The 19,442-nt window shown below is 39.7% G+C and overlaps 1 protein-coding gene across 1 annotated transcript; it reads left to right on the top strand.

Moving 5' to 3' along the window:
* Positions 1-309: 309 nt before the first annotated feature.
* On the top strand, positions 310-18,098 carry LOC310633765 (low affinity immunoglobulin epsilon Fc receptor-like). The gene is made up of 9 exons (XM_083351640.1): positions 310-494; positions 5,131-5,250; positions 6,935-6,997; positions 7,984-8,037; positions 9,078-9,140; positions 11,522-11,611; positions 12,622-12,773; positions 13,987-14,093; positions 17,808-18,098. The coding sequence occupies exons 1-9, from the start codon at positions 410-412 to the stop codon at positions 17,944-17,946; spliced, it is 873 nt and encodes a 290-aa protein (XP_083207766.1). The 5' UTR covers positions 310-409; the 3' UTR covers positions 17,947-18,098.
* Positions 18,099-19,442: the final 1,344 nt, after the last annotated feature.

Here is a 19,442-nt window from a genome sequence, read left to right on the forward strand (position 1 = left end):
AAACATTTTAATGCTGCCATGTGGAGGAGTCCATGATTCCCAGAAAAGTCTGATAGTGCTGAAATAATTTTGGACTACTCATGTATAGCACTGGGTTTTCCAATCAACATCGGCAGATGGTTTGAAAAGTACCCAGATCTGTGCATTCATTCTGATGTGTACAAAGCAGACACTTTAGTACGGAAGCAGTACTGAACGTCATATTCTAATGCAGCCCTTAGGAGGCGAGTTAACCAGTGCATTAGGATGGATTTTCAGAGGAAGGTTTTTAAGAACTTCGTGGAAGTTCTGAGGTGAAAAGAGGAAGAGTGTCTACTCATGCTAATTTCCTTTCCTCAGAAAAAGCTTGGGAGAACTTTAGTCTATATTAAATAGCTGAAAGTCCCACAGCTTCCAGAGACTGAGAAAAATGGCATCGTCACAAGGTATCTATAAGAGATGCGAGGAACCCGAGGAACAGGGGAAGAAACCAAGCAAGATATTTGAAAAATCAGGTAATTGCCAGCTCTAGCTATTCAGAAATTTTGACTTGTGCCTCTGGGGGGAGAATTTCCAGAAAAACAGCTGCTTTCAGAACCAAATGGAGAGAAGCTTAGAACAGCAGCGCAATCTCCTGCTGGCTGGCTAAGATCTTATTCATGAAAATGATTGCCAGTTTGGCAGAACCCCACAACTTCTACAATAACATGAAGATCGCAATTCTTATACTTATGGTGTCTGACAATAACCCTCACTCACCATGATGGGACTTATTAATGATTGGATTTGTGCAAAATTGGACTATAAACTGGAAAAATATTGCAAAGGTACATGCTATGGGAAATGAGTGGATATCTGAGACGAACGAGAAGACCCTTTCCATTTTTACTTATTTCCAAACATTTAAACATTACATCCACCTAGCAAATTAAAGGATGAGGGAAGAATTCTAGCTGCTTGAGGTACACGCTTACTGAGAGTAACTGTTCTTTGCTGATATGGGGGGATAATTCATCATATGAGCTGCATTAAGGATCACATGGTGTTGCATACCAGAAAAGTCTGATTTAATTGTCTTCTAAAGTAGTGGCCCCCAACCTTTTGGGCACCAGGGACCAGTTCCATGGAGAGAGTTGTTTGCATGGACTGGAGGGAGCATGGTTTTGCATGCTCTCTGCATCCTGCAGATGGGGCTTCGCTTCTTTGCGCAGCCCAGTTTGGGGCATGCTGTGGATCGGTGCTCAGCTGGAATACTGGAATACTGTCACCTCCACTAGCTTTGTTGTTGCTCAGCTTTCCTAAGGCCCACTTCACTTCACATTCTAGGATGTCTAGCTCAAGGTCAGTGACCACCTCATCGTGGTTATCAGGGACGTTAAGCTCATTCTTGTATAGTTCTTCTGTGTAATTTTGCCACCTCTTCCTAATCTCTTCTGCCTCTGTTAGGTCCCTGCCATTTTGCTCCTTTATCATGCCCATTTTTGCATGAAACGTTCCCTTCATCTCTCCAATTTTCTTGAAAAGATCTCTGGTCCTCCCTATTCTATTGTTTTCTTCTGTTTCTTTGCACTGTTCATTTAAGAAGGCATTCTTATCTCTTCTAGCTATTCTCTGGAATTCTGCATTCAATTGGGTGTATCTTTCTTTTTTTCCCTTGACTTTCGCTTCTCTCCTTTCCTCAGCTATTTGCAAAACTTCCTTAGACAGCCATTTTGCTTTCTTGCATTTCTTTTTCTTTGGGATGGTTTTAGTTGCTACCTCTTGTACAATGTTGTAAACCTCCATCCATAGTTCTTCAGGTGCTCTGTCTATCAGATCTAATTCCTTAAATCTATTTGTCACTTCTACTGTATATTCGTCAGGGATATGATTTAATTCATACCTGAGTGGCCTAGTGCTTTTCCCTACTTTCTTCAGTTTAAGCCTAAATTTTGCAATGAGAAGCTTGTGGTCTGAGCCACAGTCAGCTCCTGGTCTTGTTTTTACTGACTGTATAGAGCTTCTCCATCTTTGGCTGCAAAGCATATAGTCAATCTGATTTCTGTGTAGACCGTCTGGTGATGTCCATGTATAGAGCTGTCTCTTGGGTTGTTGGAAAAGAGTGTTTGCTATGACCATCGTATTCTCTTGACAAAATTCTATCAGCCTGTGCCTTGCTTCATTTTGTACTCCAAGGCCTGTTATTCCAGTTATCTTTTGGTTTCCTACTTTAGCATTCCAATCCCCCATGATGATAAGGACATCAGTTTTTGGTGTTAGTTCTATAAGGTGCTGTAAGGCTTCACAGAACCAGTCAATTTCATCTTCTTCAGCACCGGTGGTTGGGGCATAGACTTGGACTACTGTGATATTGAATGATTTGCCTTGGATTTGAACTGAGATCATTCTGTCATTTTGGGGATTGTATCCCAGTATTGTTTTTCCTACTCTTTTATTGACTATGAAGGCTACTCCATTTCTTCTGAGGGATTCTTGCCCGCAGTAGTATTCCTCATGGGCATCTGAATTAAATTCACCCATTCCTGTCCATTTTAGTTCGCTGATTCCTAAGATGTCGATGTTCAGTATTGTCATCTCTTGTTTGACCACGTCCAGCTTGCCTTGATTCATGGATCTTACATTCCAGGTTCCTATGGAGAAAAAATCTTTACAGCATCGGACTTTCCTTTCACCACCAGACACATTCACAGCTGAGGGTCCTTTCAGCTTTGGCCCAGTCGCTTCATTCTTTCTGGCGCTACTAGTATTAGCCCTCTGCTCTTCCCCAGTAGCATATTGGATGCCTTCCGACCTGAGGGGCTCATCTTCCAGCATCATATCTTTTTTCCTTTTGGTACTGTCCATGGGGTTTTCATGGCAAAGATACTGGAGTGGGTTGCCATTTCCTTCTCCAGTGGATCACGTTTTGTCAAAACTCTCTGCTATGACCTTTCTGTCTTGGGTGGCCCTGCATGGCATAGCTCATAGCTTCATTGAATTATGCAAGCCCCTTCACCATGACAAGGCAGTAATCCATGAAGGGGGTCCTTTTCATTAGATGTTGTCAAGCATAAGTTAAGCAATCATCTCTCTGGGGTGGTTTAATTTGTATTCTTGTATTGAGAAGAGTGATGGAGTTGATGACCTCAGTTGATTCTTCAAGTTCAGTAATTTTATGAAAAAAGATTTCTAAACCTATCCTTATAAAGTAGGTATAAATAATGTGAACTTCATCACATGCAAACCCACATGGTTGCAGTTCTTTTAATTAACCATGGTTAAACAACCATAGTTGATTTACTAATTAGGTCAGTATTTTGTAGGAAACATGTACCTGAGTTTCCTTTAGAGAATGTCAATTATCACACCAACAGAAGGTAACTGGCCTTTTTCCTTTTTAATGTGCTGCTTCTGAACTCTACACTAGTTAGGTGGATCAAAGTAATCTCAGTTCAGACAGTCTGCCCCCACCCTATGTCAACTTTCTATGCACTTCTGTTCTACAACAGCATCTTAGGCCTGAAACCGTATGATCATTGTTGTGCAATGTTTCAGGGGACAATTAGTTTGTTCCCCTTTCTGAGTCATACCAAAGACATCTGCTTCCTGCTTTCATCAGTCTATGATCAATTGGTCATAACCTCTTTTGCTGGGTCAGCAAGATTCATAATGATGCAGAACACAAAGCATTCACGTGTATTCTGGAATTAAGAGATGACCAGATCTAATTCATGTATATTAAGACTTTTTATCAGGTTTAAAACAGTTTAGCTATAACATGTTTTCCCAAAAGAATTCTGGGAATTGTGGGTGATTGATTCGGTTAAAAACGGGATCTTAGCTATTATCTTCATGCTTTCTTGCTGAGAAGCAGCTCAGAAACCTTCTTTGTGATGTAGATGTCATCATCTTCTCTAAAGTTACATAAATCAGATGAAGAAAAGAGCCTAATGTGTACCTGAGAAATAAAGAATTAATCTTTTCCTTGCCTATTTTATCTCACAGATAAAATGGTTTGGTACGTAGACTGATTTTTTAAACAATACTTCAGGCATTTTTAACAGCTGTAGCTAAAATATATATTCAAAATTTAATACTGAGGTAGGAATTCAAATGATGTTGCTTTTAAAAGATTGAAGGGAAAACTAGCACTTTCTTAGCAGACATTCAGAACTTCTTCAATACTTTAAATATTGGTGAGAGTGTGATAGTTGATGGGAGCTGACAGATGATTGTTATACTATAAATACTCCTCACCTGCTCACCCCCAAATATCATTTCTCAGGGTTCTGTGCAGAAAGAGAGACTAGGAGCGCAAGACAGAAAGCACAGCAAAATCTCCTTTGTAACACAGAAATGATCTCTAGGTTCAGAGGGGTACCCAAAGGTGCTTTTTCCAAAAGGCAACTGGACCTTCTTGTTTTTTTTCTTTGAAAACATTTTGCTTCTCATCCAAGCTTCTTCTTTGTGATGTAGAAGTGAAATGTTTTCAAAGGGGGGAAAAAAACAAGAAACTACAGTGTTAGCCATTTGGTGCATTCAAGTTGATTGAGTCACTAAAGCTGCAAGTAAGCTGTGGAGAAATAGTAATTTTCTTATTGTGCAGTTGTTTAAGAACATTTACTCTGATGTGTTGTATTTCATTTCAAAGATAGTTAATTTTTCCCTGGGTACATTTTCATGTCTTTCCTAGTCCATTTCATATATGTGATGAAGGAAGAGCCTAATAATTATACAAGTTTTATGCCATGTAGGAAACCAGCTATATAAAAACATGTTTTGCTGCTATAAAGGAAAGCTAATACAAATATTATTATTATTATTATTATTATTATTATTATTATTATTATTATTATTATTATTATTATTATTATTATTATTGGGATTTATATGCCGCACTATCTCCCGAAGGACTCAGGGCGGCTAACAACAATAAAATACAATAATACAAAAGTTAAAAAGAAATTAAATTAATAGCCCCAGTAGAATAAATTAAATTAATAAATTAAAATTAAATTAAAAATTAAAAACATAATTAAAATCCCTGTCAGTCCAAATATTATTCCAGAATGAATGGGATTTTAGCTAGTATGCAAAACCTAGTGTGGTTTTTCTTCCATAGTATTAATAATTGAATTCTTATCCTAGTTTTACATGTTTTTTTGTCCACAGGTAGTTTTCTGCCACAAAGCTGCCGAGGTGGTTCAGGAGTATCCCTGCCCATCCTTTTTCTTGTGAACATTGCATCGTTTTTGCTGTGGATCATCATTGTTGCTGTAATGACATCAAAATGTATGGCTTCTGAGTCAAAAGCTGGCTCATCTATCTCCATTCTAAAATAGCAGATCTTGGATGCGAAGGAAAGAGGGAGAAAGAGAATAGGGTATAGTCTGGTGTCTTGCAAATAAGTAAGGAGAATCAGCCTCAAAGTATTTCCCTTCAGATGTGTTAAGTCTGCATTTCCTACATTTTCTCTCGTCTTGGGGAATTTGGGGAGGTGAGAGGTGCCATTATTTAAAAAAAAATTCTAGACCAGAAACAAGGTATCCCAGCTGTGTGCATTTGAAACAAGATATCCCAGTTGTGTGCAATTATATGTGCATTTGAAAATAATTTATTTCCAGAGCATCTACTCACTAAACATATTGACTAAAAACTACGACTTGGTTTTCTACAAGCTGCAGCTGTTTTGTCACTGAAATATTTGCATGGATACTATCAGTGCTTTTTTTGTAAAAGAAAAAGGTGCCGGAACTCATGCATGTCATACAACCCACCTTGCCTACCCTACAAGGTTCCATCCAAAAAAAGGTGCTGGAACTCTGTTCTGAGTGTTCTATGAGGAAAAAAAGCCTTGGATACTATCAACAATTGCCATCAATTCAGATTATTGGCCATGCTAGCTGGGGCTGATTGGATGGAGCCCAGCAGAATACCTTACTTCTAATCCAATTTATTTCGTGTTTGATGAAGTTTGGGGATGGGAAAAGTAATCTTTGCTTTTTGTGACTGCTGATCTCAGTGTCCTGGAAAAAACACAGTAGGAAATAATGTGGTGGTCCCAATACAGCCTCTCAGTTATGGACATTCTTTTCCCGTCACGTGATTCCCAAGCCAAACACTTCACATGAAAGCCTTTATTTAGAACCTCACATCTGGTAGCCAATCACCACCCTTTCTCACATTTTTCTCTACAGATTGTGAAACACTTCTCTCCATAGCTAGCTAATTGTTAGAGGGGCTATCGGCCACTCTTTTTAATTAGAAAAGTTGGATAAAATTGTATTAAATGAAAATATTGTCCTTTTCTTAGTGATTCTCATGTCTTCCTCCACAGATGCATCTTATTCGTTGATGCCTCAGGTTCTTTTCAGCTGTCACTCAGATTCTCTTTTGCTTGTCACCCCTTCATTTTTACCTCATGTTCTTCCTAATTGTAGAAGGAATACCACCTCCATGCTAGCAAAAGACAATGAAATTCTGAAATACAGACTAGGAAATACCAGTGCTTGAACTGGAAAAAATTGGTCAACAATTGTACCTTTTTATTATAACAGTCTTTATATAAGACAGTGGACTGATACTGTGCGGTACACATTTATCCCTTAAGAAAACAATCATTTGAAACATGCCAGAAACTTATATTATTTTCTGTTATAGGCTCAAGATCATCCTCTTTATCTTTCATAGGAAGCCACAATCTACTGCTATCCATACTAATGAGGCAGTCTATCTCTCAAAGTGAAAATCATACTAGTTCATTTCAAGTTGACTAGTCTTGGCCAGGCTTAACATGTCACATAGAGTGCAATGTAATTGATTTGGCTCAGTGAGTAGTGCATACCCAGCTACTGTAAATTATAGAGGATGATTTATGGCTTAATGTATAATTGTGGTGCTAACCTGGACAGTTATAGTTCATCTAGGAAACCATGGTTTCATGCAGTGTCTGAATTCAGTCTTCCTATTCCTTCAGATTCTAAGATTTCCAAGGAACTAGAAGAGCTGCGTTTGAATCAAACTTTGCTGACTAAAAAAGGTAATAATTCAATTTTGTTGTTTAAAACAGTTACCGTATATATATTGTAATTTCTATCTCAATTACAAAAATCAGCTTTTAAAAGAACAATAATTGAAATAGCTAACCAATCAGATGCACATGTGCAGAAATGTTTTGTAAGCAACTGCAAAAGTAGACTTACATAAAAGGGGAAGGAGGTGAATATACAGTCTTTAGGGAAAAATGTCTTTCCTATATTTCACCATTGAGCTCTAGAAAAACAATGAAAAAATATAATGCAACCTATTTTACTATAGGCAGTGTAATCTTCTGAATTGAAGGACCTTGAAGATGTATGGATTTCAACAGTCAGAATTCCCTATCCAGTATTCTAGAAATTTACAGATCTGGATGGTATTCACCTTAGCAAAGGCAATCTTAAGCTAGCCAACAGAGTTTCATAGTGATGATAATAGAAACTAGAATACAATAGAAATGCAGCATTTCACAAAGCATTCATATATTTTCCTGTTTCTTGGAAATATATATTGATCAGAGACTAATGATAATCATTTTGATAGGTCTGGAAAGCGGACATTTCCAATTTTGAATTCATTGAGATGTGTATGCACATTACTCATGCAAACTAACAGTAAATTCATGTTGAGATTTCTAGAAGAGGCTAGGTCAGGGGTAGGCAACCTTGGCTCTTTTATGACTCGTGGACTTCAACTCCCAGAATTCCTGAGCCAGTCATGCTGGCTCAGGAATTCTGGGAGTTGAAGTCCACGAGTCATAAAAGAGCCAAGGTTGCCTACTCCTGGGCTAGGTTTTCTGGGAAAGTTTTTCAGTGAGGTTGGGACTATAAATTCCTAGAGTTGCTAAAACTAAACCTGACCATGGAGGGGCTTAAAGTGGGATAGCAATCTTATAATTTCCAGTCAGTCCATACATTCTACATTATCTGGCTGGTAAAACATTAAATTTGAACTAGATCCCTCTGGCTAATATTCTCTCTTTTCTAGGTCTCAATACAGAGAAGCAGTTGCAGCTGTTCAACTCCAATCATTCTGCTCAGGGTATGCATTAGCCAGATCTTGTGTCTGATGTTTCCTCATCACTTCTTTCCTTCCTTATGCCAAGCATCCTTGAGTTCTTTGCTTTTGTTCCCCCAACTATCACATGTTATTTGGCTGCTGGGCAACCATATTTTAAGTGTCTGGGGGAAGGGGTCAAAAATTCAAGATGCTGCTGCTGAGGTTATAATCAAAGGCATATAAAGGTAAAGGTAAAGGTTCCCCCGCACATGCATGCTAGTCGTTTCCAACTCTAGGGGCCAGTGCTCATCTGCTCTTCAAAGCTGAAGAGCCAGCGCTTGTCCGAGGACGTCTCCGTGGTCATGTGGCCGGCATGACTAGACGCCAAAGGCGCACAGAACGCTGTTACCTTCCCACCGTAGTGGTCCCCATTTTTCTACTTGCATTTTTACGTGCTTTCGAACTGCTAGGTTGGCAGAAGCTGGGACAAGTAACAGGCGCTCACTCTGTTACCCGGCACTCAGGATTCAACCCGCCAAACTGCTGACCTTCTGATCGACAAGCTCAGCATCCCAACCCACTGAGCCACCATTTTAATATTTTTTGTCTCCTTTATTCTGTTGGATGCCTTGGCTGATCATCTGCTATTAGGAGAAAATGATTAATGTCCAACTGAATTAATAATAAAGCAATTTGTCATTGGGAGCTCACACCCACTTAGCATCGGGGTCTGTTTCTTTTCTGTGACAATAGGAAACTGGTTTATTGGACTAAGGTCTTAGACTAGTACTCTTCAAGGATATTCTAGGAGGGAGAAGAAAAAGCAATTCTTATTTTTATACATAGAGCATAGAGCAGCATCTACACTGTTTCTCTGAGGAACTTTAAGCAGAATTTACAATTGTGCTGCTTACTAAGGAGTGGCTTCCACTGTGGTCTTGCCATTTAGTTTTAAATCGAACCACTATAACCTAATCCTGTAGCACCTCCTATTTCTTCTTGCTTAGGGAAATACGGAGGTGTTAAAATGGCTTTTCTCCCCAAGTAGCAACTGCAGCTTACTGTGCCTTTTTCTCCCCCAGAAACACTATTAAATAACGACCTAAAAAAGCTGAAGGATGATCACAATAGCATGAAAAAGGATGGTAAGTGGTCTTTATAGGCAGGTACAGTATGGGTTTGTTTCTGGTGAGGAAGGAAGATAAGGTGAATAGATGAGCTTGTTAATAGGTAATTTCGTGAATAAGATGTACTTTGGACTGTTCCAAATTGAAAACTGTGAGTCATTCCTGGCAACATCTAAGTTCCTAAGACCTGTTCGTTGTATCTCTATTATCTTTCTTTCTGAAGGACACCTTTGACAAATTTTCCTATCAAGGATGGTCCAACATTAAAGTGAGGGATCTGCCTTGGGTGACTGATCTTGGGAGGGACAGTATCAACAGTCCACCAATTCCTCTTCCTGTCCTCTTGTGTTAGAAAACAGCTGTGTGAATCTTTCATGTATTCAGATGTGTTTTCCAGGAACACTTTTCAAAAAAAGTATTTTGGCCAAACATAAGGACTCATATTCTGATCATCAACCAGGAAATTAATGGCATCTTCAGCAAAGTAGGATTTTTCCCCCTGGCAATTTATAAGTTTTCCAAGCCAATAAGAAAATGAATATGGAAAATAAATAAATAAATGAAATGCAAAGGATGGAATAAATTAGTCAAAGGATGTTAATTTTTCTGGGTTTCTTAAATAAATATGTAACTGTTTTTATTTGAAATGGCCACAGATTATCAAAATTTCTGTTGTTGTTAGTTGTGAAGTCGTGTCTGACCCATCGTGACCCTATGGACAGCATTCCTCCAGGCCTTCCTGTCCTCTACCATCTTCTGGAGTCCATTTAAGCTCACGCCTCCTGCTTCAGTGACTCCATCCAGCCACCTCATTCTCTGTCGTCCCCTTCTCTTGCCCTCATTCTTTCCCAGCATTAGGCTCTTCTCCAGTGAGTCCTTCCTTCTCATTAGGTGGCCAAAGTATTTGAGTTTTAGCTTCAGGATCTGGCCTTCTAAAGAGCAGTCAGGGTTGATCTCCTCTAGGACTGACCGGTTTGATCGCCTTGCAGTCCAAGGGACTCGCAGGAGTCTTCTCCAGCACCACAGTTCAAAGGCCTCAATTCTTTGGCGCTCAGCCTTTCTTATGGTCCAACTTTCACTGCCATACATTGCAACTGGGAAGACCATAGTCTTGACTATACGCACTTTTGAAAGAAGCATAAATGAATTAACAACTGAATAAACAAGAAATTGTTCAGTGTTAAATGTCTTCTAGATACATTGAAATTAGAATATTGACAGTATTATACTGGTTGAAAGTCCAACAACTTTGGTTTCAGCACAGCTGAAAAAGTCCCAATTGAGGAAGGCTGGATTACCACCAGCAGCATGTACTGCAGAGGTGAATTTAAGAAACAGAATAATGATATTTTTCCTCTCTTCCATGCCTACATATAAATATCTTTACATGCAGAAAATGGCATGACAAAAAAATATAAAACTAAAACCAGTTTTCATGCTTTCCCAGTGTTAATGAGAGGAAATGTATGAAAAGCAATAAGATTACTCAGTATCTAAACCAGGAGTTCTCAGACTTTGTGGTACTATTATCTCTCAAAATAAGAAATGGAGCTGTGTGACTCCCACTTAAATAAAACTAACAAATTCATGGGCATTAGGATTGGGCAAAAAATATATGTACCATTAGTAACAATTCATTTTTAATCTATATATCAGATAAAACAATGATAGAAGCTTACACATTTATAATTTTTTTCACTGAAAATAAATAAACCAAAACCTTATTTTTAATAGGAATGATAAGCTTACTTAGTTTTGCTGAAATTTATGGAGTGGGAGTTGAGGCAGTCACTCTAATTTTTCATTACACATTTAGTTTGGATTCGTACAGTATTTGTTTTTTGTAACTGCAATGGTAAAAAAAATATCCTGATTTTGCTGCTGGATTGTCCAGTAGAATAGGAGTGAATCATGATAGTGATCTAATTCTGAATGTGCATGCTATTGGATTTCTGCCCCAAAGATGGTGCTGGGTCAGAAGCTACTCTGGACTTTGTTTTGACAAGATGGTTTTTCAGCCATAGTGAAAGCAAGTTCTGCCAGAAATCCATCTTTGCATTAATGGAAAAATGGAAGATGGAAAATTCTTCCAACCATACTTTGCTGATCATCAAAACTCTGGGTGACATGAAGAATGATTTTAGATTTACCTTCTCTTGAGTATGCCATATGACCTTTAATGGTTTTCTTTCTTTGAATTCTCCTCTGCATCAACACATCAGTGTTTAACCTTCTCCAATCCGGTGGCCACCAGATGTCTTGGAACTGAAACTCTTCAACTAATAGGATATGATGGGTACAGGAGTTTCAACATATCTGGAAGGCACCAATTGGGAAAAGTTGTGTTACATCTAGTTCCATTTCCATTTAATTGTTTTCCTATACATTTGTTCTTTTAGTGAACCAAAACATACAACGGATAGAGACTCAAAGTAACAGAAATGAGGAGACAGTCATTAAATTAATCAATGCAGTCCATAAAATTAACGGTAAGATACAATTCCTCTGCCCGTCAGTTCATAAAATGTTACTCCTTCAGAGTTAAGCACTCAATCTAGTTGAAATTGAGGCAGTGTTGAAAGAAAGCTTGTGTTTGTTACTAGACTGTTGACTTTTGAATTAAACAATACAAGTATAAATGAAAGTTCTCCTACAAGTTATAGTTTTGAACTGTAGCCCAGTTTTACCACATGCCTACCACCAAAGCATTGGTTGCAGTACCACGCATTATTATGCATCTTCTCTGGTTATTTAAATGAGATAGATACAAATTAATATATTTGGTTCAAGGTTCTGACCAAGGCCTCAGTCAAACTACCCGTAGAACCTAAGGGGGGGGGGGAAATAATCCACACTTGAACCCCCAAGTCAACTGTGGTGGATCAATCTGTAGTTTTCCCCTGGCCACATGGTGGCAGCAGCATTGGCAAGCTGAAAAGGTGATAAGAGAATGGTGATATCCCCCATTCCCAGATTGTGACCGCTCTGAGATACAAACCAGGTCTAATGCATAGTCCCCAATGTGTATGTTAGGCTCCTATTGACATAGGACAGGCCCCTGATTGCTCTGGTGGTGATGAACTCCTGGACTGACCTACACTTCATGCCATTTGGGGGCAGATCAAAGTCCCAAGAGCTATAAGCCATCTGGCAATCAAATCTAAGCAGTTTGGTAGGGGTATTGTTGAGCAACAGGGAGGCCAGTATAGCAGCAACAATCTTAGAGTCAATTTCAACCAGGAGGTCTAATATCTGATTATCTGCAGAGCAGAACTTCTGAAAGACATTAAGTTTCTTTGTAAAGCTGCAAATACAGTACTGCAGTTTTTGCCAGTCAGGATCTGGGCCTAGAGTTCATTTTCAAGACTGTATAGATTGTTTAGATTTACAGACAGGACCAAATTATCACAAGCATTGACAATATTGGTTTTAATGATTCAAATCAACTCTAGAATATGTGATTATCTGTCTTCTTTAAATATCTACAACTTTTTTATAGCTTCGGGCTGCCAGATATGTCCAAAAGGTTGGCTGCTGAACAGAGACAAATGCTACTATTTCAAGATGGAGAGTCAAGCCTGGTCTCTCGCGCACACGAAATGTGAGCAATATGGAAGCAACCTGGTTGTCATTGACGATTGGAATGAGCAGGTAATAAGCTGCTCCTGTTTAATAATCAAGCATTTCCCACTTCTCAAACAAACCACGCACATTGCCTCAAGAAGTACATCTGTGGGAAGGAAACTTCGGCTCTCGAGAATTGAACAGGGGTCCCATGTTGGCTCTAATTATGAAGCTATTAGAGGGAAGGAGGAAGGAGAATTAATTTTAATTTAATTTAATTTTAATCCCATTTATATCCCGCCCTTCTCCGAAGACTCAGGGCGGCTTACAATCTAAGAAGCACAAATCAATGTGCTTAGCAATAGCCTTCATTCTATGTATATGCCTGCTTATTAGGGCTTTCGGGGGGGCCCCAAGCGGCATTATTACAAAGTCAGCTTAATTGCCCCCAACAATCTGGGTCCTCATTTTACCTACCTCGGAAAGATGGAAGGCTGAGTCAACCTTGAGCCTGGTGGGACTCGAACCTGCACTAATTGCAGGCAGCTGGTGTTACTTAAGGAGGCATTAGCCCACTGCTCCACCAAGGGAAAAACTTGCAGGAGCCACCTGATTCAGTAGAGAACAAGGGCCAGAAGTTTCCTTCACATCTGAAAAGATGGCGGAGAGGCATGTGCAGTTCAGGAACTCCCTATCTATAGCCTGCATTTCACCTGTTGTTCCTCTGGGAGGGAGCTAGTTTTAGTCTACCAGGAGGGAGGCTGTTGGATGGAGGGCTACTACTGGCCCTTTGCTTGGCTGTGAGCAAACAACCTCAACTGCTTCTCTGGGCAAGAAATCCTCTCTTACCCATCTCTGCTCACAGTCAATATTGATATACTGGCGATGAAGGTCAATAATACGCAGCTCCTCATTGGAGGAGACATTTTTTGCAGCTCCAGAGAAAGGTGGTAACCCCATTCATTCATAATATAACAAGCAATTCATTTTTCTTGTTATATTATAATTATGAAGTCCCAAACCCTGTTGTGATTGGTACGTGGGTTTTAGAGAACACTAAACCCATTCTTTCAAAACATACCCCCTTGATATGTGCCCAGACAATAGGGATAGACAGTTTTAAATCGTTAAATTTATACTCCTAGTGGCATATAGGTGACTGCAGTCCAGACGATCTGCAAGTTTGCACATCTGGTTGACCAGTTTTTGAAAAGCGGTTGGGCAGGTCACAAGATGGAACAATTGGTCTATTCCATGTGGTATATCATAACTGAACTATTTAAATTGCCTTACGTTTCAGAGTTTTCTTGCTTCGCAAATGAAAGACAAGACGCTCTGGATTGGTCTAAGTGATATGAACTCTGAAAACAACTTTGTTTGGGTAGACAATAGTACTCCAAAATTTACGTAAGTCCCTGTTAAAATTTTCTCTCTCTTTTTCTCGTTTGTTTATAAATACTAGGGAATTTCCACACTAGGCTTTCAAACTATGCAATCAGCCTGCCTCTTTCAACCTACTTTTATCTGACTACAGATGTCACCCATCATCTTCCTCATACAAAAATCCTGACCACATGCTCCCATTGCCATTTCTATTTGGTTTTCTTCTTGAAAATCTGTTAAAGAGGGAAAAGTGGGTGTCTGGACAATACATTAGATCGGTAGCACTAACTAGCTGTTCAATTAAAAATTGAATCTGCAGATTTAATTGTATAATGGACAATCTCAAATTCACAGGCAGGAAATGATAGTGACCTGAAATGAGACTTAGAAAATTTGTTTGGTCAAAAATGTGCATAGATTCCTGGTTGAAACTGTAGCTCAATTTGTCTATGTATTGCGAAACAAAGGTATTTCCATCATGTTTTCTGGTTTTAATTGATGTTCGTGGATGAACCCTGCTGATCTTCATTTCATTTCATTTCATTTATTTGATTTCTATACCGCCCTTCTCCTGAGGGACTCAGGGCGGTTCACAGGGCATACATAAATAGCTATACAAAAATTAAAAGAGAATTAAACCATGCCCAATTAAAATACAGCAATAATAGAATAATAAAAACCAATTAAAAACCCATATTCCCCATCAGGCCAGACCAGCTAACTCAAACAAATGGGTCTTCAACCCGCGACGGAAGGATCGGAGGTCCGATGCCTGATCTTCTGCCCGTTTGTCCTATGCTGTGTTTTTCACATTTCTTACATGGTTGTTACAATCGTGCTATGACTGTTGGCGTGGATAGACACTTTTTCATCAAGTAGGATGGAAAATTGCACTGAATGGGTAATATTATATAGTCAGTCTATTTCAGCTTCCTGGAATTCTGGATTCCCACAAAGTAGTTTTGCTCATCTGAACAAGGTTCTTACAAAGTCTCTTTTGTGTGCCCCTCAGGATTGCTGAACTAGTTGAATATTTGGTTAGGGTCAGTGGTGGGATTCAAATACGTGAACAACCGGTTCTCTGTGTGGATGCCGCTTCTGGAAGTCCATTCTGGGCCTGGGCAACAAAAGCTTAGCTACCAGTTCTGCTAAAGTGGTGCGAACCGGCTGAATCCCACCACTGGTTAGGGTAGATTGCTTCGGGCTGCTGCAATTGGGTTGCAGTTTGCCATTGCTCTCTCTGCTGACGAGAAAGTCTTTATTGTTCTCTTGTCTTGTAAATTTTATCTTCTGTTGAAAGTGGGGTTAATTGTCTTGTGTGTGTTTTTGCATTATGACAAAAGTGTCAGCTGTATAATAGACCCACATTTGGGTACTGTATATGGAAATGCTGTCCCTTCTAAGTGCTGCATCACTGTCTCTTCTATGAATCTAGAACAGCTCAGCATAGCCAGTTCACTGCTGCCAGGCTGACACTGCCAAATCGCCTCTCCCAACTCGCTGCCACCAAGTTGCCACAACACAGCATACAGCCAACTTGCTGTGGGTGGCCAGAAGGAGAGCCAGGAAGGAGGGCAAGCAAATGAGTGGGTAGAGTGCAGAGTGACAGTGGTGTTGGCAGCCAGGAGCGTCCCATTTTCACACACCCTGCCGCCTACCTTACCCCTGCTACCACCATCCCTGGCCTCTTCAGCCCAGAGCTCAGCATGGCAGCAACAATGGCACTGGCAGTGGCACTGTATGAAAGTGCGACCCTCTGGCTGCTGCCTGCCTCACCCACCCACCACTGCCACCATCATCCCCAGCCTCTTTGGCCTGGAGCTTGGCAGCGGTGGCAGGGTGTGTGAAAATAGGATGCTGCTCTGTGCTCTCCCACCCAGCTCTCCCTCCAGCCACCCACAGTGAGTTTTCCCCATGGTAAATTGACCATGTGGAATTGTCCTGGGGTTACCTGGCAGCAGTGAGTTGGCAGCGATGACTTGGTGGTGGCAAGCTGGCTGTGCTGTGTTGTCCCATTCTATAAGAAATTCAATGACTGTTCCTGTGATTGATGTGCATATTGGTCTATCAATCTGGAAGTGGCGAGGCAAAGGTCTATCACAGACATGTCAAACACAAGGCCGGGGGGGCGGATCCGGCCCGCAAAGTGGTTTCATGTGGCCCGCGAAGCCATCCTGGAAACAGTGAGGGAACGGCCCCCACTGCCTTGGCCCTGGCCCAGAGACCCTCCTTCTGCCAGAGACCCTCAGATCTGCCCCATTCCTGCCCAGGCCCCCAAAGACACCCTTGATGTGAACGATGTAGAGCTGGCCACACCCACCCAGTAGGCCATATACACTCTAGCCACGCCCACCCAGTAGGCCACGCCCACCCTGGCCATACCCACCTGGCCCCCTGAGGGCAACCGCAATGCTGATGCGGCCTTCAATGAAATTGAGTTTGACACCCCTGGTCTATCAGTTCCATAAGTCTGTTTTTTTCAGTTTTGGTATTATGTTTAGTGTATTGTGCAGGAGTATTCTAACCGATTCTTTTATCAGTTTAGGATCTATTCATCTGAAAAGTACAGTGAATTCAAATAAAACTGTGATTTCATTTTCCTCAAATGTTAGATCTTTAATTCACTTGTGGTGATTTAATGGAATGTTCATTTCCGTTTAAGAGTATCTACATTTCTAAGCATGATTTTTAGCTAAACTGTACGTTGTGGCCCCAGGTGGCAATACAGTTGGACAGAGCTGTCTGTCAGGTTTGTGTGTCTTTGGGCACCAATGGAAGCATGAGACGACTGGTCCATAGTTTCATATACAATTGTTTTTATTTCCTTTATTTCAGTAAATCATTTTCTTTGGGGGTTTTGTTTCAGAGATGGCAGGTTTCCTTGTCATTCAGTAATCCTTTTGCTTTTTGGATGTATAGTGTTCTGTCTGTGATAACTGTAGTTCGTCCTCTTTCTGCTGGAAGGATTGTGATGGTGGGACATTCTTTGGTATTTTTAGGGCGTCTCTTTCTTCTATCTTCTACCTATCCATTGGTCATTATTTATTTATTTATTTATTTATTTATTTATTTATTTATTTATTTATTTATTTATTTATTTATTATTGGGACTTATATGCCGCCCTACCTCCCGAAGGACTCAGGGTGGCTAACAACAATAAAACACAATAATACAAATGTTAAAAAAGATTAAACTAACAAGCCCCAGTGATAAAATATTAAAAACATTTTCTTTTTAAAAACCCCTATCATCAGTCCAGGTCAGCCCGATGGAAAAGAAATGTTTTTGTGAAGTGATGTTGAGGGTGGTTATAAGTGCCTTTATGCAAATGGGGCCCTGATTTGTGCTAGTTTCATTTACCGATAATGTGCTGATGTACATGCGGTTTACTGGGTCATCCACTATTATCAGATGGGCCGTTTTCTGGCTCTTTTTTCTGGCATTTTCATCCTGCTGCAAGTTTATTGGAGACCCATATTTTACACTGTTAAGTAGGACTTGCTGCGTAGGCACTCATAGAGAAAAAAAATTGCTATTCTTTGTAGAAGTGTGCCCACATTTACATCTCTCCCACTTCTGTGCTTTCTGATGCACTTTCTGACCACATATTATTGCAATAATGGAGAATATAGGTAACTAAGGTTGAGTTATTGGATTCTTGGTGCTTGCTTGCTAATTTATGGGTGTTGACTAATTAATTTTGCCTTTTATATAATTCCTTGAATTTCTAACTGCAGCCGCTGGCGTCTAGGAGAACCCAACAATGGTGGAAGAGGGCAAGACTGTGTAGTGATGAATTCTAATGGCCAATGGGAAGATCGTGAATGTGGAAAAAATGTGGATGGCTGGATTTGTGAAAAGTCCTGGAATTGCTAATTGTATCCGATAAGATTGCAAGACTCAACATTCAACACTCCTAACACATGTGAATTATTTTGAGCTTTGTTATTTTTATTGTCTGTTATTGATTTGCTGTATATTGCTTTACTGAGCACTATCAGTATATGGTGCAGCATAACTATTTTAGTAAATAATAAAGTATATAATACATTAGAAAAATATGTTCCTAATCTATCTATAATATAGAACACCAAATTTCAGAAATCAACAATAATCTACAAAATTCATTAATTTTAAATTGTATCATAATGAAAAAAGGACCATTGTTCTCAAGCTGCTTTGGGTTTTCCTTGGTACCTTAAATGAGAATGAGAGTTAACCAGTTTACCTTCAGGTATGCCTATTGCTCTATCATTTGAATGGTACGAAATCAATGAAGCAGGTTTGACAATAGATGGCAATGACAATATTTTGTGACAAATATAAAATCTCAGTGCTTCTGGTTTTAATCTTTACTGCAGCATTCCACAAGCAGGTCCACCTTATCCAGTATGGATTGGAAAGAGTGTTTCAGATTTCTATGTTCTTTCTTGGATCCCAGCTGTAAAATTAATGGTGGGACGAAACCCACAAATGGAACACACAGCTAGAGGGATTTAAATTATTTAAAAGAAACAGACTAAACAAAAGAGGAGGTGGAGTTGTTCTATGCATAAGAAATAACTACATCTCTACAGAAATAGAGCACAGCAATGATGAAAACTGTCTTGAATGCATTTGGGTCAATATAAAAGGGGAGGAAATGACATTGCCATAGGTGTATACTATGGGCCGCCCAACCAAACAGAGGAAATAGATGAACTTTTTGCTAGTCAGCTAACTAAGGTATGTAGGAAGCACATCACAATAGTAATGGGGGACTTTAATTACCCTGACATCAACTGGGAGACAGACTCTGCACCAAGTGGAAGATCAAACAAATTCCTGACAAACCTAGCAGATAACTCTGTCTCCCAAAAACTAGAGAAGGGAACTAGGGGATTAGCCATATTGGATCTAATCCTCACTAACAGAGATGAAATGATAGGAGGTGTCGAAGCCACAGGAACCTTGGGGGGAAGTGATCAAGCAATATTGGAATTCAACATTCTGGAAGCAAAAGCAATAGAACACAGTCAAACTAGAGTCTTGGACTTTAAGAGAGCTAATTTCAATAAACTTAGAGAGAGTTTGGGAAGGATTCCATGGATGAGAATCCTCAAGGGGAAAACAACTCAAGAAGCTTGGGAAATTTTGAAAAGTGAGATAATAAAAGCCCAGTCTAGCACAATACCAACAAAGAAGAAAAATAACAGCTCTCAAAAGAAACCAGAATGGCTGCATAAAGAACTCTCTGATAAATTGAAAGATAAAAAGGACAAGTATAAAAAACTGCCCCAGGTTGAGAAATGCTGACCTAATCCATTAATTTAACAGTATAAATTAGATAATGGAAGTGGGTAGGAAACTTGAGAAAAGTGTAAAATAGTTAA

Source organism: Vipera ursinii (genome assembly GCF_947247035.1).
Source record: "Vipera ursinii genome assembly, chromosome: 2".
Classification (NCBI taxonomy): Eukaryota; Metazoa; Chordata; class Lepidosauria; order Squamata; family Viperidae; genus Vipera; species Vipera ursinii.